Source organism: Ostrea edulis, chromosome 3 (genome assembly GCF_947568905.1).
Source record: "Ostrea edulis chromosome 3, xbOstEdul1.1, whole genome shotgun sequence".
Classification (NCBI taxonomy): domain Eukaryota; kingdom Metazoa; phylum Mollusca; class Bivalvia; order Ostreida; family Ostreidae; genus Ostrea; species Ostrea edulis.
In genome coordinates this window covers 46,453,595-46,473,270 of record NC_079166.1, presented here as the reverse complement: position 1 = coordinate 46,473,270, position 19,676 = coordinate 46,453,595, and the positions used below count along the sequence as shown (strand labels likewise).

General features: G+C 39.2%; 1 protein-coding gene and 1 long non-coding RNA gene across 2 annotated transcripts; one reads left to right on the top strand and one right to left on the bottom strand.

Annotated features, from left to right (window-relative positions):
* Positions 1–908: 908 nt before the first annotated feature.
* LOC125673344 (uncharacterized) lies at positions 909–19,540 on the bottom strand. Its single transcript, XM_048909889.2, has 11 exons — positions 19,115–19,540; positions 18,200–18,298; positions 16,874–16,921; positions 13,208–15,904; positions 11,922–12,978; positions 11,627–11,770; positions 9,212–9,364; positions 8,056–8,226; positions 7,560–7,730; positions 4,154–4,321; positions 909–2,440 (listed from the first exon to the last, which is right to left on the bottom strand). Exons 2-11 carry the CDS (start codon positions 18,276–18,278, stop codon positions 1,090–1,092), a joined length of 6,039 nt encoding a protein of 2,012 aa, XP_048765846.2. The 5' UTR covers positions 18,279–18,298; positions 19,115–19,540; the 3' UTR covers positions 909–1,089.
* Positions 6,484–7,179, top strand: LOC130052581 (uncharacterized). Its single transcript, XR_008800926.1, has 2 exons — positions 6,484–6,740; positions 6,830–7,179. It is a non-coding gene; the product is annotated as an uncharacterized LOC130052581 (long non-coding RNA).
* Positions 19,541–19,676: the final 136 nt, after the last annotated feature.

Genomic DNA, 19,676 nt, shown 5'->3' with positions numbered 1-19,676 from the left:
TCTTAATTTCGTGGATTTGGTCTACAGTGAATTTCAAAATGCAGCGAAAAACGGGCTGTAAACTGTATTTAGAAATCTGAATGTAGTGTGAAGGCCCCCATATCAATTTGGATTCATCTTGTAAAGCATTGAAATTTGTAAGTTTTGATTCAGTCGATAAAAACAGTTGATTTTTCTATCTCACAAATTAATGCAACTTCTCCTACTGTTAAGATATTCATTATGCAGTGCATTTTTCACACAATAAAGAACTCCATTAATATTTAATATCACTTTGTCCTTCGATTAGAAAAAAAAAGTCTGTCAGATGAATTAGTCGGAAATTTGGTATCATTGATTTATGAGCGATTGGAATGATTCAACATCAGTTCCTGGGATATCTGTCAGATGGACGGAGATTGAATTCAACCTTTCTGAACGTCGATGCAATAGAGAAACGCACCTCACGCAAGCACATGTTACGTTTTGCAACAAACTGAATTCCATTAGTACCGGCATGGCTCACGGGGATTGAGACATACTCGAATAAGGTACACACAGCACTCAAAAATGACACTTTAAATAGTCTTTGCATAAAATGTTAAACAAGAGCACGGAATTCTTATTTTTTCTGATTGTAAACTTTTCTCGTCGTCTTTCTACAATAATTTGTAGGATGTGCATATACGTGTATAACCTTTACATTTGAATTGATATTAATTATATACACTTTAAAGTTTTTTTTATGAAATATCTAATATAAATGTATATAAACAAAAAAGCATTGATTTAGAACAATAGAGATGAAAAATTCAAAATTTTGAAAGAAAAAAGTACATAATCAAATGCATATCAATTCATAGGTTGTATAAAGTTACACAATTCAAGACGTTCATCAAATGTCAACAATTGCTAACTGTACAAATCCATCTGGTACACAAACAAATTCTTTATTTTAAAACAGCATTAGACCATTTCATTCCATTAGTGGTTTTAAAATCTTGTTTATCCCAATCGTGCTGCGTTATACATGTACACTTATGTTTAACATAATCATAGATATAAAAACAATCTTGCACAATGTAACTCCTAGAACAAAAAACACCCCAATCAACCAAGATCACCGCGATCTATGCATGTATTAATGGCATCTTTACAAGTTATTTTCCCGTCACATTGGCACGAACATTCTATCTGGGAACATTTTTCTTTAATTACAAACTCCGAATTTCCGGGATATTTGGTGCCAGCATGTTCGCATTCAGTGCACGACTTTGGCTTGTCCTTACAGATGTCGATGGTGCGACTTGGTGGACAATTAAAGCTTCCGTCGCAGAAACAATCACAGTCGTATTCAGCACACCCTTTTATATACTGAAACTTGGTGCCGGACCGATATTGACTACCATTAACCACACAGTCACTACAGTTCTTGTCATTTGAGCAAATGTTTCCCTTTTCTCCCTCCGAACAAATGTGGCTTCCATTGCAATGACATCGACAATTGTATTTCACGCATCCCTTGTTGTAACTGAAGTCAGAGAACGACTCATAGATTTGTCCGTCTACCAGACAATTCTGACAAGGCTCTGTGCCTTGTTGTGCACGGTGGCTTCCACATCCGGGTATTTCCCTTGTTCTCTCGGCGGGACAGTAGTAGGACCCGTTACAATGACAATCACAATCGTATCGGAAACAGTTCTTGTCAAATTGGAACCTGGAGTTTGGTTGTCTGTCGTATCCCTGAACGCGACAATTTCTACATTTCCCAGTCTCTGGTGTGCAAATATTCTCTGTACGTTCAGCTGGACAGTTCCACGATCCATTGCAGTAACAATCACAGTTGAACCTATAGCAATCCTTGTCGTACTGGAAACGATCATTACTAGGATAGGTTTTACCATAGGCAGTGCACGTCCTACAGGAAGATGAACCCTGGTTGTTGGTGTGGGTGCGACAGATTTCTTGTGTTTGAGATGCTGGACACTCCCAACTTCCATTGCAAGCACAAACGCATGAAAATCGATAACAATTGTCATCAAATTGGAAACGCTCGTTTGGTTTGTGATGAGATCCACCTGCGACACAATAGAAACAGCCTGTGTCTCCATAGCGATTTGAAGACGTATAACCATACCGGTAGAGATGGCTGTGACTAGATCCGCTTTGATATGTTGATCCACCACTGCTCTGATGTGTGGAACCACTTTGGCCTACTGATCCACCACTGCTCTGATGTGTGGAACCACTTTGGCCTACTGATCCACCACTGCTATGATGTGTGGAACCACTTTGGTGTACCGATCCACCACTGCTAATGGAATCACCAAGATGTGTGGAGCCGTGTCCCCTGTCACAGAAATTTACCGTTTTCCCAGCGGGACAATCGTACCTTCCACTGCAATCGCATGTGCAAGTGTAGCGATGACAGTCTTTGTCGTATACAAACTGAACCCCTGAACTGAAAGGGATAGGAAACAACAATGTAATAGATATTGTAAGACAGAACATTCTGTATTTCTGGTTTACTATATGATTACAAAACAGTTAATGCCATTTAAGGTATCTTCCAAACAAAATCATGCTACTTTCACCTTTAAAGCTGAGCGCATGACGAATGAATAATTCCTTCTTACTACTCAAGTCACGGTCGCGACATATCAAAGTCATAAAAAGGGTAGCAACTGTTCCTTCGGCATTCGAAAGTAAAGGTGGCAAGGCTTCCAGAGGTCTAGTATCAGGGAAGGCGTCGGCACGATAAAATTACTGCTAAATAGCACTTCACCTTAGATCTGCTGTAGTAGCTAACCCCTATATAGAACACTCGCTTACCGTGCTTGTGAGCTGACATGACATACTCTGCTGGTGGACTGTTAGTCCCCGCGGGTCTCTACAGCCCAGTAGCTAAGTACTTCGTTACTAGCTTGAAAATACGGATGTATATTTAATTGCTGTTATAAAATTTAGAAATTCATTTCAAAATTAAGGATTATCTCCCTCACGCATAGCTCTTATCCTTAGACGAATTTAACTCCACTTTTTTGGCACACTGTTTTTCCCTATAATAGCTCTAAAACTTCATTTATGTTTATCAGCTTCTATTACCCAAACTCTGCTCACCGTAGCTCGTTTTTGCTGTCATAAAATATCTGAACAAAGAATGATTGAGATTGAAAATTTGTCATTTATTACAATACCAAATGACGAAAGAAATCTTCAACATAAGATTTTGGGGGAAATCAGATAATACATTCTACATGAAAGTACCTGCAAAGCTAAATTACTCAAAGTCTGATTTCCCCCAAAGAAGACAAAATAACTTAAATAATGCTACGCTATAAGATGACAAATAAAAATTCATCAAAACAAACCCAGAGCAAAAAGATGGCGAACAAATAAGGCCAACCCAAATGATTAAAAGCCTATATAAAAAGATTGCATAGCACCGGAGTAAACCTCCATATTGAGGACGGAAAGTTGGGGTGGTGGAGGGTTGAACAAAATGAAAAAACTTTGATCCGCTTTACAATTTGTATTCACTGAATCCCATGTATATGAAAAGGCTAACGTGTGCAAAACACAAGCTATCGCGTGCCTATCCAAGCCATTGATTGGCTAACAAACTTGAGGCCCCCAACGGGGTAAAGTTATACGAGGTCCCCAATAGGGCAAATGACACGTATATACGCTTTAAACATAAATGCTATTATGTTCCATAATATTGATTTGTTATTTCGGATTTCAAACATTTCAGTTGAGCATCACTGAAGAGACATTATTTGTCGAAATGCGCATCTGGTGCATCAAAATTGGTACCGTATAAGTTTTACATACTAGTACGCTGTGCACCGGTAGTTAAAATAGGTAGCGATTGGAAGCAAGACGCTCGACATAAGAAGTGAATGTTGTAAATCTTTCAAAAAGTAACCTTAAAAGCAGGCGCAAGAATAAAAAAAATCCTGACATGGTTCTAAATGCCAAGCTGTTTTAGGTCTAAATTTGCAGCATTTCACTTATAGCCAGTTACATTTCTAAATGTGTGAAACATTCTCGAAAGGACAAACATCTAATCATTCTATTAAACATTCAATTCATCAATCGTACAACTCTCGGTACGATTGGAAGACTCCCGAATGATCGTAATATTCAAGACGAAAATACCCAGTGCACTTACCGATGTTGACGCCCAGTTGGATCCGTGCATTGTCTGCACTGACGTTGACTACTGTCGTCCGTACAGAACCTGCGGATATTTTCCGTGGGACAGTGATAACTTCCGTCGCACGCGCAATAACAGCTATGGCGATGACAATCCTTGTTATATGTGAAACGACTGTTTTCCCTAAAACGAAATATACCTGGAATTATACCCTCAACCGACAATGAATGTGTCAAATAGTTCCAATGAAGAAAGTTATCCTTATCCTAACCTGTACTTCATAATCGACGACCGTTTTTACACATCTGTAAAGGAGCGGTATGATTGGATCACACGGCCAACGGTTGCGAAGTACAGCTGAGGAAAGGGATATTCTCCATTCGAACTAAATGTATTTGACACATTCATTTTGGAAATTGAAGTGAGTTTTTCAACTTTAAAATGTTATCAGAAGGTTATATAATGTAGTTCTCCATTACATTATATTTACATTTGCAACTGTTTTCTCCTACATAACACTATTACGAGCAATACGTATTTATTTCTGGATAAATCTACTACGGGGTCAACAGAGGTCACGGCTGTGCGTATGAACATTTGTTAAAAGTAGGTAACAGGTACTACTTTTACTAAGGCAATACACATCTCACTTACTACAGAAATCTTTCAATAGATGAAATCAACATCACAAAATGTATTTACGGTTTTATTTGTATTCCAAGCAGTGGACTTTCATCAATAATTGATAAAAGCATTTCTGTAAACAATGTCTTTAGTTACTAGCCTACTAGGCCTAATGTATGTCTAAAATTTCGTCTGCTACAACTTCACCCTGGTCATCGGTGATGCGGAATTGTACCTACTGCTAGACGATGACATTAGGCTTTAGCAAAAAGGTCATTCACAGGATGTATGGCCGATAAGTCGTCAAAGTGCATTAAGACCTACACACACCACACTGCTTCCGTGCCACAGCAGCCTTGATGTCGGTTTCCAAGTTTATGTCGGGACACCGAAGCGAGGCGTCGTTAAAAACCTATCACAAAAAATGATCGAGTCAAAAGAAGCGTTCAGTGAGCTCATGTTTATCAACAATTACATATCCAAATCCAAACCGTCCCTTACCTTCGTGCAGTTCCTCATTCTCTGCGATGTTCAGTTCTTTCCGGAGATTCATCTGAGCTGCGTCCTCTGTCCTGTCTATAAATGAGTTGCCTACACCTGAAGACTGCTGCCCTGTTGTTCTTCATGTTCCTCCATCTCAGTCTTCTGTTAACTCCGTAATATCCACACAATATCTTTCAAAGTCGGTCTTCAACGTCTTCACTTTTCAAAAATCAAAGCGCATCACAACTCTAAGTGTAACACTGCGCATCCCCGTTTAAATCATAATTCCCCCACCCCCTAAAATTAGACATATGGAAGAGTTTTCCATTATATACTCCCGAGTTAATGTATAAGTATATGTTGATATACTTGCTTTCTAGCGTCTTAATAATTAAAACAGTTCTTCATTTTATAGAACTTTGTTTTGTGTTGTCGTCATTTTGAACATCTATGACGCTTCGTTGTGGACGTCAACAATTTGAAATGTATGGAAACGTGTTGTTAACACAATTCAGCAATGTTACCGACCAAAAATGTAAATATAAGTAATAAGGTATCATTTAAAAATATTTATCGGGATATAAATACGGGTTGGTACATGATCAAATTTTCCATAAAGCCCTTCGGGCTTTATGGAATTTGATCACGTGACCAACCCGTATTTATATCCCGATAAATATTTTTAAATGATACCTTATTTCTTAAGTAAATACTGTCTGTGTACACGTGAACTAATGGAGTGCCAAGCAGCCGTACGCCAGTTTCGAGTATTTCTAGATAAGTTATGTTATGTACAAATCGAAAGCTACATTTAAGAAATAAGGTATCATTTAAAAATATTTATCGGGATATAAATACGGGTTGGTCACGTGATCAAATTCCATAAAGCCCGAAGGGCTTTATGGAAAATTTGATCATGTACCAACCCGTATTTATATCCCGATAAATATTTTTAAATGATACCTTATTACTTATATTTATATTTTTGGTTGGTAACATTGCTGAATTGTGTTAACAACACGTTTCCATACATTTCAAATTGTTGACGTCCACAACGAAGCGTCATAGATGTTCAAAATGACGACAACACAAAACAAAGTTCTATAAAATGAAGAACTGTTTTAATTATTAAGACGCTAGAAAGGAAGTATATCAACATATACTTATACATTAACTCGGGAGTATATAATGGAAAACTCTTCCATATGTCTAATTTTAGGGGGTGGGGGGATTATGATTTAAACGGGGATGCGCAGTGTTACACTTAGAGTTGTGATGCGCTTTGACTTTTGAAAAGTGAAGACGTTGAAGACCGACTTTGAAAGATATTCTGTGGATATTGCGGAGTTAACAGAAGACTGAGATGGAGGAACATGAAGAACAGGGCGGCAGTCGTCAGGTGTAGGCAAATCTTTTATAGACAGGACAGAGGACGCAGCTCAGATGAATCTCCGGAAAGAACTGAACATCGCAGAGAATGTGGAACTGCACGAAGGTAAGGGACGGTTTGGATTTGGATATGTAATTGTTGATAAACATGAGCTCACTGAACGCTTCTTTTGACTCGATAATTTTTTGTAATAGGTTTTTAACGACGCCTCGCTTCGATGTCCCGACATAAACTTGGAAACCGACATCAAGCACTATGGCTGCTGTGGCACGGAAGCAGTGTGGTGTGTAGGTCTTAATGCACTTTGACGACTTATCGGCCATACATCCTGTGAATGACCTTTTTGCTAAAGCCTAATGTCATCGTCTAGCAGTAAGTACAATTCCGCATCACCGAGGACCAGGGTGAAGTTGTAGCAGACGAAATTTTAGACATACATTAGGCCTAGTAGGCTAGTAACTAAAGACATTGTTTACAGAAATGTTTTTATCAATTATTGATGAAAGTTCACTGCTTGGAATACAAATAAAACCGTAAATACATATTGTGATGTTGATTTCATCTATTGAAAGATTTCTGTAGTAAGTGAGAGCGATTGCTAGATGTGTATTGCCTTAGTAAAAGTAGTACCTGTTACCTACTTTTAACAAATGTTCATACGCACAGCCGTGACCTCTGTTGACCCCGTAGTAGATTTATCCAGAAATAAATACGTATTACTCGTAATAGTGTTATGTAGGAGAAAACAGTTGCAAATGTAAATATATGTATATAATGCAGTATCCAATGTCGGTATTTATTCCCGAAATTGGGTACCCTCAGTATAATAGGAGTTCCTCTCTCTGTTATACATATCAAGGGTATCCATATGTTCGGAGGGTCTGCAATCATGAACACAGTGAGTGCAACAGAACTAAAACATACGAATGACGTCGTCCAGTGGGATCAGTACAGGGTCGACAACGAGGCGTTGCTGTAGTGGTCTCGGGACATATTCTTCTAGTCTGTTCTGCTGGACAATCATAACGTCCGTCACATGCGCAGAAACAGCTATGCTGATGACAATCCTTGTCGTATGTGAAACGACTGTTTCCCCTGAAATGAAATACATGTATACGTGGGGTCATACTTTTATCTAAAGCAAACTTCTTAAATTTTGGTGTTATTTGATTTGTGTCAAGCATTCATCAGATATGAAGAACTTAATTGCCTGCGAACAAGAAAATGATAATCCATATTTTGAGGGGAATGTGTAATTCATACATGTATGTAGTCAACGGAAAATAATACAACTCCGAGATTCTGAGTACAAAAAGAGATAATACCATGTATATCTGTAAATATGACATAAATTACAGCGTCTATCAATTGTGTTAGATCAGGAGCACAACACAGTGTGTATAACAGCACTAAAACATACCGTTGGCGTCGTCCAGTGGGATCAGTGCAGGGTCGACAACGAGGCGTTGCTGTAGTGGTCTCGGGACATATTCTTCTAGTTTTCTCTGCAGGACAAACGTAAGTTCCATTGCATCCGCATTCACATGTAAATCGATAACAGTCTTTGTCGTACACAAACTGAGTATTTGGTCTGAAATAATTTGCAAAAAGACAAGAGTTTGTATAGCTTATGTCGAGATTGGCCCACGGGCAATTGCGTCGCTTGGGGGTCGAATTTACTATATATTTATATAGTAAATTCTACCCCAAGCGATGCAATTGCCTGTGGATGGGCCAGTCCTTTGGTTAAGGAACACATTATTTGATGCATACATATCTAAGTTAATACTTTACAGAACATTTTATATGCCATATATTGTAGCTTCCCATCGAATTCACTACTTTGTTCAGATGTACATGAACAGAACTTTAAAGATGATAATCCTACATGGTATATCTAACATGCTAGTCTTAGATACACTGCATGACCTTAGGATTTATTGTCATGTTTCCTTAATCTCGGCACCTCAAACATAACAGGTTGATTTTGACTGTGGATTACTCCGTTTACCTGCTCACGGTGAGTGTGACCGGTCAACAGGGGATAAATATTCCTCCTAGGCACCCGATTCCAATTCTGGTAGAATGAGGGGTCTGTGTTTGTGCTTTTATATTCTTTATACACTGTAGAATTTATGAGATTGATCACTGTTTGTTCGAGTTCTTCGAATTTTCATAAATGTGCCGGTGTTGACTGGGTTTTTTCACCTAGAGAGTGAAAGTTGCAGGTCTTTCTGATATGACTTTAATATGGAGGTCCTATGTCATGGTAGGCGTTGGTGTGATAAAGAACCTATCTAGCATTGAGCGCTATGCAGGTAAAAATGTTGGCATCTCAGTTGAAGCTGGTGACTTTTCTAAATGAGTGATTTTGTTTTTCAAATGGGATGTTAAACAACTTACAGTCAATTTTCAGCTTTATTGACATTCTGTATCACTATTTGATAAAGGTCTTGTCGAGTTTTCAAACATAAATCAGTAAATCCTTGCATTATATAACTTCCCATATCAAAAGTACCAAGCGCGCTGTGGAAAGCACATGCAGTTCTAACATTTCAGCACTGATTTTGACTTACTGGTGCTGATGGCCGTCCGGAATGGTACAGGGTCGACACTTTGGCCTGTCTTCACAGGTACGGCGAAGGGCACTACACTGCGGACTTCCGTCACACCGACATTCGCATTGATACTCCACGCAGTTCTCTACTCGGCGATACCGTTCACCAGATCTGTCACAGAACAGAAACAGATTTATTACAGGGGGAATTTCGCCATGTACTATTTTCAACCTCACACAATTAACAATTTAAATCCTTCCAATTCCCTTTGCAAATTAAGAGTCACATGCTCTTTTAAATTCATCCCCATTTTATAATTTATAATATATTGCTCAATGACGAAAAGGGGCGAAAAAATTCAAGAATATAGATAGTGACTATGGGTTTTTTCTCTCATTACATTCACAACCTCCGGAATCGTTCAAAGTTAAGTTTTATCTAGTACCATATAGCGGGTTTTTTTCCACGGTTAAATTTTTTTTGCGATTTTCTGGCTCATAATTTTAGCAGAATAAATTTTGGCGGACAAGAAAGAGTTATCTCTCTTGCAAATAATGAAGTCGCAGTGGGGTGCATATCTGGCGAGTAAAATTTTGGCGGAAAGCTATCTAACCGCTAAAATAAGCCAAATTTATCACCTCGCGGAAAAACCCGCTATACGGTATTTGAAGCACTAGTAGAAGAACCAATATCATCTGTTATGCGCCTTCACTACCCGTCTACACAATTTGCCTCCATTTCATTTTATCATTTCAGAGAATACACTAGTGCGATTCTTTTATTTAGTTTAATTTCAAATTAGCACTATTGCAAGAGCGTAATAAAACAACCAAGTAGAGCAATCATGCAGCCCTAGCACAAGAGTGGGAAAAATCGACATCATCGCTTTCAGTAGAAATTTCTTAGTAGCACCCATGGGCTCTGGATGTTAACGTAATGCATGATTAAACAATAGGCCCATGGGCCAAATCGCTCACCTGCGTCTCCTTGGCCATGTCATTGTTCAGCTGTTGTGATTTTTATTGATTTTATTTTCAATCTTTATTACCCCAAACAAATTTGACCCCAACCTAGCCCCAAAGGGTTACTACACATCTGAAAATGAATTCACATAATATGGAGATGCCTCAGCACCCATATGCCTAACATGACATTGCTATTCTGGATAAGACCAAGGTCACAAGGTCATAGATCATGGCCTTGCCTTAAGAAATCTATATGACTAATCATTGCCCTGTTGTTGTTGAGATTTTTAAAGATATTTCTCTATAAATCCCCATGTAAAAGTTTGAATCTATATTGTGGTCCCACTCTATGTCAGTAGGCAACAATGTGAACAAACTCGAATTTGCTCTACCTAAGAAAGCTTGCATATTAACATGACTTATCATGATCCTGTTGTTCTTAAACAGAAGATTCTAAACTATTTTCCCTCTTGAAAAGAGGATTCTAAACTATTTTCCAATATATCTATGATTTGAAGAATCCGGAGTCTATTCTATATTAGGAAGCTTTTGTGTAAATTTCAACTTTTCTGACCCAGTGGGTCTTAAAAAGATTTTCCCTAAACATTCGCATGTAATTCCCTATTGTGATCCCACCATACACTCAGGGACCATGATTGTAACAAACTTAAATGGGCACCATGTCTGGAAGCTTTCATGTGAATTTCAACTTTCCTGGCTATGATTCCGCTACGGTTCTTGAGGAGATTTTAAAATGATAACACCCCGTCTTTGCCCGTTCGTGATTATCTCTCTTTTGAATGAGAAACACCCACCGAGTCCAAAACCCGACTTTGCCAAAAAGTAGGTCACCTGAGATGAAAGCTCAAGTGACCTTTTCTGCACCTATTGTATGTCTGTCCCTTCATTTGAACAAACTTGATTCCCCCTAACACAAGGATTATGTTTAAGTTTGATTGAAATTGACCCAGCGGTGCTGGAAATGTGAAAAGTTTACGAACACACGGACTGGCAGACAGACAATAGGTGGAAAAGCTGGGTTTTGGACTCGGTTGGTGTTTCTCATTCGACTCGAGAAATCAAAATTGATTGATTCGTTTCGTTCCACTGCCGTTCTTCGAAGGAAAAGACATTGGACACTCTGTTATTGCTGAAGAATGATGTTAAACCGTCTTATATCCGGTTCAATGGTAGCGAATCTAAAGGTTAAGTATATATGAAAGAATTATCGCGTCATATCAATTGAGAAACATCTACAAAGCCTAAAACCCAAAGTTGTCTAAAAAAGAGTGTCTTACCCTTACATTTTTTTTATCATGCAAATACATTAACTACCAGTGCTCCTGGTAACACCCACAGATCTATATCCTTGCTCGGTAATGATTCATTACTTGTGCCAGTGATAGGGTTTTCGGCAAGTCTGACTTTCAATCGTACTTAAGAGTTCAAGTATATGTGAAAAACTTACTGATGTGTGACGCCATTGTCAGTGCATGGAGTACAACGTTGACCATGGTCGCAGACATTCGTAACCTCTCGATCACAATCGTGACTGCCATCACAAGCACAATTGCAATGAAGCACGTGACATTTGTCATATACAATTGTGAACCTGTCAAAAACAAATATGATTTTTGTGTGTAGCCATCTTTAAGTGGTGTCAAAAATACCAAGCGATACCAAATATTAAATAATTTTTTTTACACAATATCTAAGACAGAGTAAATCACCCTTTTACTAGTTTTGTGATGTATGTTGCTTACTTGGTGTTTGGAGAATAGTCTTTTCCTTGAACGTGACATTTAGTGCAAGTTGGTTGTGGAGTCGTGGTTTTAGGGTGATTGTGACAAGTATTCTCTCCTGAATCCCTACACCCATAGCGACCACTACAATAGCATTCACAAGAGTACCTCTTACAGCCTCGGGCCAGTGTGAAAGGTTTTTCAGAGGGATACTCTGTGCCTCCAACACTGCAGGCTTTGCAGTGATTGTGTTCTACGTGTGGTGCTGCGGTGGTGGTGGTAGGTTGGGAGCAGATGTATGTTCCAGTACTAACACAGTGATGACTTCCGTCACAAAAACACTGGCAACGGTATCTATAGCAGTCCTGCTCTCTCTCAAATTTGGATTCCGATGGATGAACTTTACCATCAACTGTACACGACTTGCATTTGCCATGAACATCAGGACCATCGCGGATATATTCAGCCTTATCTCGGTCACATGTGTAATGATTGTCACATTGACAGGTGCATGGCATTCTCCATCCTCCTCGAGTAAGTGTAAATTGAGATTTTGGAGGCCTGTAATGCCCTTCAACTGTACATCCGCCGCATGTTTTAGGTTGTGCGCATGTGCGAACAGGAGAAGAACACTGAACATGTCCATTACAATCACACTGGCAGACAGTTCTTTCACAAGTTCTGTCGATGTGGAATTGGGTATTAGGTTCTCTGGTGACACCATTATAGACGCATGACCTACAGCCATCATGATGCGTACATCCTAAAATTTGTGTCCTGACGCATGTTGCCATGCCATCACACTCACACCGACATGATGTTCTCTGACAATCTTTATCAAAAGTGAATCGGGAATTCGCATCATATCTTTTGTTTTCTACATAACAAGGTTTGCACTGGCTTCCCTGGTTGAGACATTCATGCACACTTACTGCCCTACAGATCGCATAACCTTTGCAATCACATTGACACCTGTATCGAATACACCCTCGTTTGTAATCAAATACAGCCATGCCATGATATCGTTTGCCTTCCACGACACAAAATTGGCAATTACTATGAGCTGAACCACTCTCTCCTATTGAAAGAAAAAGTCTATTTTGATCTACACATATTTTTATCTTCTGAAAATGTTAATTTATTGTGTGTGTGTGTGTGTGTGTGTGTGTGTGTGTGTGTGTGTGTGTGTGTGTGTGTGTGTGTGTGTGTGTGTGTGAAAATGTTAATTCAATGAAAGTAAAAACAATTTATTTTTATCTTCTGAAAATGTTAATTCACTGAAAACTTTACATAGGAATAACACTTACTGACGACTACTGATGACGATCCTCCTCTTACGACCGAATGTCCACCGCCTGTCGTTGACACAATCCTTCTCTGTATCACTCTTGAGTGACTTCCTCCTCCCGAGACAACCGTTGTTCCTCCGCTGACAACTCGAGATCCGCCACTAACAACTCGAGATCCGCCACTGACGACTCGAGATCCGCCACTAACTATCCTAGTATTTGAGGTGTGACCTCCACCACTTACAACTCTTCCACCAGAGGAATGACTACTTCCGCTTATAACTCTCCTACTTCCACCCGTTACAACAGAACCACTAGATTGACTCCCACCTGTTATAACTCTCCTACTAGAATGGCTTCCACCACTGACAACAGTTGATCCACCAGACTGGACATGTCCACCACTGATATGTGATGAACTACTTGATCCACCTGTTATTCTCGTGCTGCTGATGACTTTTATTTTCAGATTACATAAGGTATCCACAGGAGCTTGACACTGAGGAAGACCGTTGCATGCACATTGACAGCGGTACGTTGAACACCCGAGATTTATATCAAAGGACGACCTAGGTGCGTGTTCAATGCCATTTACGATGCATTTCCGGTTACATTTGTTCGTCACAGAAAGGAAGACGGCTGAAGTCTTTGAGTACTTTATAGTTCCTGACAGGATACTTTCTACGCATGAGTCAATGATTTTTTTGGCAACCCTATACCCAGAATTACAGTAACACCTCAGCATATGTCGATGACATCCGTCAACGTATTCAAACTGGGAATTTCCAGGGAAGAAGTGATCATTGATTTTACAAGATGAACAAAATTGTGATGGTATGCTACTCAAAGACTTCATATGGAACTCTTGAAAATAATGTCTATCTGATGAACAAACACTCGAAGCTTGTTCTACCGGACATTCTACCTTTCCATCACAATTACACTGACATTTGTATTTGATACATCCCCATTGGCTGTCAAAAGAAGTCCTGCTGGTATGTCGGCGTCCGAGAAAATAGCAATCTTTGCAATGTCCGGCAAGTTGATCAGATGTATGGCCAGTATAGATGGCTTCCGCTGAGCAATGCCAGTCTCCGTTACAGTAACATTCACAGTCAAATCGCCAGTCTCCATCCGCAAGATTAAAATGTGACCCACCGGCTACCTTGTTCCCGTTGACATCACATTGATAACAACTACCTGGTGTATGTGGGTGACAAGTGTCTACGGCTTTTGATCCGGGGCACTCCCAGAAACCATTACAATTACATATACAGTCGCTGTATTGTATGCAGCCGTCGGTGTGGTTGAACACGGATTGGCCTTTGTACGATTTACCGTGTACATCACAAGGGTAACATCCGGTGTTGGGATCAATCAAGCACGTATTTTCAGTTTTCTCAGAAGGACATTCATAGGAACCATTACACCCACACTGACAATGAAATCTGTAACAGTCTCCTCGCTCAAACGTAAAAGGGGAATTGCCTGAATAAGTTTGATTGTCTAACACACAGTCTCTACATTGCTGTGTACACGTCCATTTGGCATGTTCTTTAGGGCACTTCCAGGATCCATTACAACGACATTGACAGTGGTCCCATTCCCAGCATCCCTCCTTATGCTGGAACTCACTGTTCCCTCGATATCTATTTGTGCCTACTTCACACTCCCGACATCGATCTGTGCACGTCCACTTTCCTGTCTGAGGAGGACAGGACCACGATCCATTGCAATGACATTGACAGGGGTCATACGTTATGCAATCAACAGTGTGGGAAAACTCAGTATTACCAGCTATTCGCCTGTCATCTACTGCACATTCGCGACATATGTTGTCACACGCCCACCGGTAGCTGGTGTTGGTACAGTAAAATGACCCATCACATGAGCAATGACAGTTTGTCCACTCATGACATCCATTTCTGTGTACGAAGTCTGTGTTTCCAAGCTGGATCTTACCGTAAACGTCACATGGTGCACACGAGCCAGCATTTAGGTCCACACCACTACCGCTTCCCTGCTCACATATTTTCTTGTATGTTCTGTGGTCACAGTTCCATTCACCTGCGCAGTTACAGAAGCAGCTCTCCCATTCGGAACATCCATTTCGATATTTAAAATATTTGTTTGGATTTTCTAGTCTATTTTCCGATACCAAACACTGTTTACATCTCGAATTAGCATCTCCAAAATTGCTGCCTGCACCGCCACCTCTCAATGAATTACCACTGGAGGATGATCCGCTCAAAGATGATGAACCACCTGAATAACCACCAGAACGTTGGCTAAAAGACCCACTGCTCTGCGATGATGACCCTCCAGCGCTGTATGACGCCGAGGAATAACCGCTCCCACCACCGGAGAGCTGAGTAATGAAGGTGTTACGACAGATATCCCGTCCCCGTGTACAGTTCCAGAAACCGTCACAGTGACAATGACACTGGCTCATTTCACGACATCCGCGGTTGAAGTTAAATGGAGCGTTACTGGGAAATAACACACCATGGACGTTACATTCCTTGCAATTTTGACCAGAAGAACCTTGTCGATAAGTGTTCTGGTTCCCGCAAACGTTCTCGTTCTTTTCTCGTGGACAGTCATACCATCCATTACAGCGACACTCACAGTTGTACTTGGTGCATCCTTCAGTGTAAGAGAACTTTTCTCCTGCTTTGTATGTAATTCCAAGGCGATTACATTGTCCAGTACAATCTACAATGATAAGCAATGTAGGTATTTACATCGGTATGCTAATTTCATCGAAGATTTAATTTTATGATAACCAGCCGGTGTACTAGTATTACCTTGAGGCTTTGTCACACAGCCACTACGTACAATTTGCGCATATTCCACGCATGGAATTTTGGTCATTCGTGATACATGCACGATATACGTAATTCATAAGTGTTTCATGCGTTTTTCATTTGTCGATGTGCGCAGATGTCCGTCGAGGGTTTCGGCAGACGGGTTTTTACATGATTTCAGTTTTTAGCTGCTTTTTGGTCGGTTGAGATTTACGCAGTTTATGCGTATCTTATGCAGTTTATGCGTATTTTACGTAGTTTATGCGCAATTCTTACGTAAACGTTACGTAAATCTTACGCATTTGTGCGTGCTTTTTGCGAGATGCATACGCAAATTTTTGGCTCTCCACGATCGGTCCAAGTATGTTTAACGAACCTTTCACGCATGTACCACAGGTGTATCACTTTTATATCGAGTATACGGCGCACATATCGCGTTAAAAATATGTAATTGACGCACGAATCACTAATGAATTGCAAATAAACATCGCAATAATCGCGCACGGTTGGGCCAGACTTGGCTTTTACGTAGATTTACGTGTTCTTTGCGTGGTTTATTCGTACTTCTTCCATGGTTTTAACGTGGTTCATTCGTGATACATCTGTCAAAATTTCAAATAAAGGCCCCAACTTTTCTCAATTTTTCCACGTATATTCACGTATGACCAAATTTCATCCGTGGAATATAGGCAAATTGTACGTAGTGGCTGTGTGACATAGCCTTTAGTCTATGATATACATGTATATATTTTGCCTTACATATATCTAGAGAAATCAAAATTGCATTGTACACACATGTGGGAGAAAACTTTACAATATTCCAAGTTAAACCTAACTCACTGACAGGAAACTACACATATCTTTTTTAACATCTCACCTCTGGCGCCCTCCTTTTTACCAAATTGTACACCATAGCCTCTGTCCGCTGAAACAAATAAAAGACATTTGAAATGTTTTGATTTAAAAAAAAAAATCAACAACCAGTAAATGCACTGCAAAAACATAATAGCTTGATGTATCATACGAAACTAATAGCTTTGACAACTGTATAATTCAATAAAATAGGTGGATTCGATGAAGAATTATAATAGCTCAAAAACTAAAAAGCGGAATTATGTACATATAACAGGGCTTCCGGGACTGATGTTTTGACATATAGACAGAATCTCCGGGCTTGATGCTTTGGTATGTATAGACAGAATCTCCGGGACTGATGTTTTGGTATATATAGACAGAATATCCGGGCTTGATGTTTTGATATATAGACAGAATCTCCGGGACTGATGCTTTGGTATATGTAGACAGAATCTCCGGGATTGATGTTTTGGTATGTATAGACAGAATCTCCGGGCTTGATGTTTTGGTATGTATAGACAGAATCTCCGGGCTTGATGCTTTGGTATATATTGACAGAATCTCCGGGCTTGATGCTTTGGTATATATAGACAGAATCTCCGGGCTTGATGCTTTGGTATATATAGACAGAATCTCCGGGCTTGATGCTTTGGTATATATAGACAGAATCTCCGGGCTTGATGCTTTGGTATATATAGACAGAATCTCCGGGATTGATGTTTTGACATATAGACAGAATCTCCGGGACTGATGTTTTGGTATATATAGACAGAATCTCCGGGACTGATGTTTTGATATATAGACAGGCATTGTTTTGCCAGTTGGCTTACCCATTTAATGTTTTTAAAGCAGCTACAACATGGTGAAGGAGGATGATTGAATTACATTACTTGACAAATGTTTGAACCCTTGTTAACATGTACAATTTGTAAAATCTTTCAGAATGTTTTCACACATGTACAAATGATGAGTATACAAACCTCCGTAAATTATTTGACCCCTGTTTATTTAGCAATATTCAAATGATATACATCACTTTTAGTGTGTATACAATTTACCCTGACCTTCCGACATTATGTATGCGGATGCTTGTAGTCAACAACAAAATGGCCTGCAGCTTTTAGAAAAATATTTTTGAAATGAAAACTCGTTGACACCATTCCAATTTTGGCGCAAAAAGTCACTTGCGCCAAAGGCGCTAAATCTAATGGCGCGCCAAATTTTCTCGTGTCACAGTATGTAAAATATTTGCCTTTCTTTCATAAGTGTTCAACTGTTATAGCATGTCTGTCAGCTGAATTTACCGTTTCTTTAATGAAATATAACCATTATTTAAGTATGGAATTACCTGCCAAGACAGAATGCCAGACACATATAGTAACGATCAGAGTGCACGTCCATTCCAATAGCGAGTACGTGCGAGACATCGTGTGACGTATAACAGGACCTGTGGGAGGAGATCAATTCTATATTATTAAGGGTGAAGTGTGTAGTCATCATGTAAAAACACAATATAAGAATACTTTCGCTTAAGAAATACATGCCTTACGGGATATAAATACATATGTACGATGAAAGAACGGAGGCAACTTGCGTCCACGATTTATCACATCATTCCATTACTTCATACTTCTTTAATTATCCAAACTATACATTTATTCCTCAAATTTGTAATTCTTTCTTTTAAAAAAATAAAAATCTAGGTTTTAAGTATGTAAAGTTCAAGGTCAAAGTTTCTATCGAGAAATAAAATACATATACATCAAAACAATATACGTTTATCGAAGACGAAACATACGTAAATATTGCAATATTCATGATAATCCCAAAAAATTGTAGGCACTTTTATTCGCTAGATGGAGTAGCAGACTTATTGAAAAGTACGGTTCGATCCCGATGTTTCTATATTTAAGCCTCGTCATAAGATTTTGCAGTTATTGTACATCCGTATAAGCTTGGTTTGCATTTACGATAAGTACATGTTGTAATCAGAGTCTTAGATTTATCAGAACCTTAGGTATAGAATGTTATACATAGTATACGCATGTCTATCCGTAGTATTATACGCATATATAATTTATAATTGACGGTAGCCTTTCTTTCAATTTAGATTTAGGGGTGGGATGAGGGAACGGTGATTCAGACGGAAACTAACGAGTAAACTAACTAAAATTTTGAAGCTTTATAAGATATGTCTAACAATGATTTCAAAGCAAAAAATAAAACACTTTGTGAATTTAAATATTTAGAAAGTGCTACTTACTGGCGAGTCCTCGATCACTTGATTGTGTCCCGTTTTCTCTTTCAGTGAGTATCCGTTTCACTAAGAACTACTTCCACATTCTTATGGTACTGACGATGCCGGGTTAGACAAAATGAGTCAAACAGCTTAGTAACTAACAACGCTTAGCTGCTCCCACTGGCTCCAACACCTCACGTAAGGCAACGGAGAAAATTGTTGTGGTTATATATGTAACTTGTAAGAGTGAAGGAACAAAGGTTTCTTTAAAATATTCAACTTCATCAATTTAGAACATTCGAAGAATTCAAATTTTGCGTCATGGTTTCACTAGATTGCTGAAACAAAACTTCCTTTATTCCAATTAAAGTAAAGGGACAATCAGCGTACAGTGTACCTAAGCAGACTTTCCATTGTAAAGACAAACATTTAAAATAAAAAAGACAACCATCTATTTCATATTTGAACATGTTCTCGATCCCTTTGAAATCAAATTCATGTTGTCAAAAGTAGTACGTATTATATATTTATCTGTATTCGTACACGGATTGTTTACAACTGTGCACAACGCAAGTGTGGCACGATA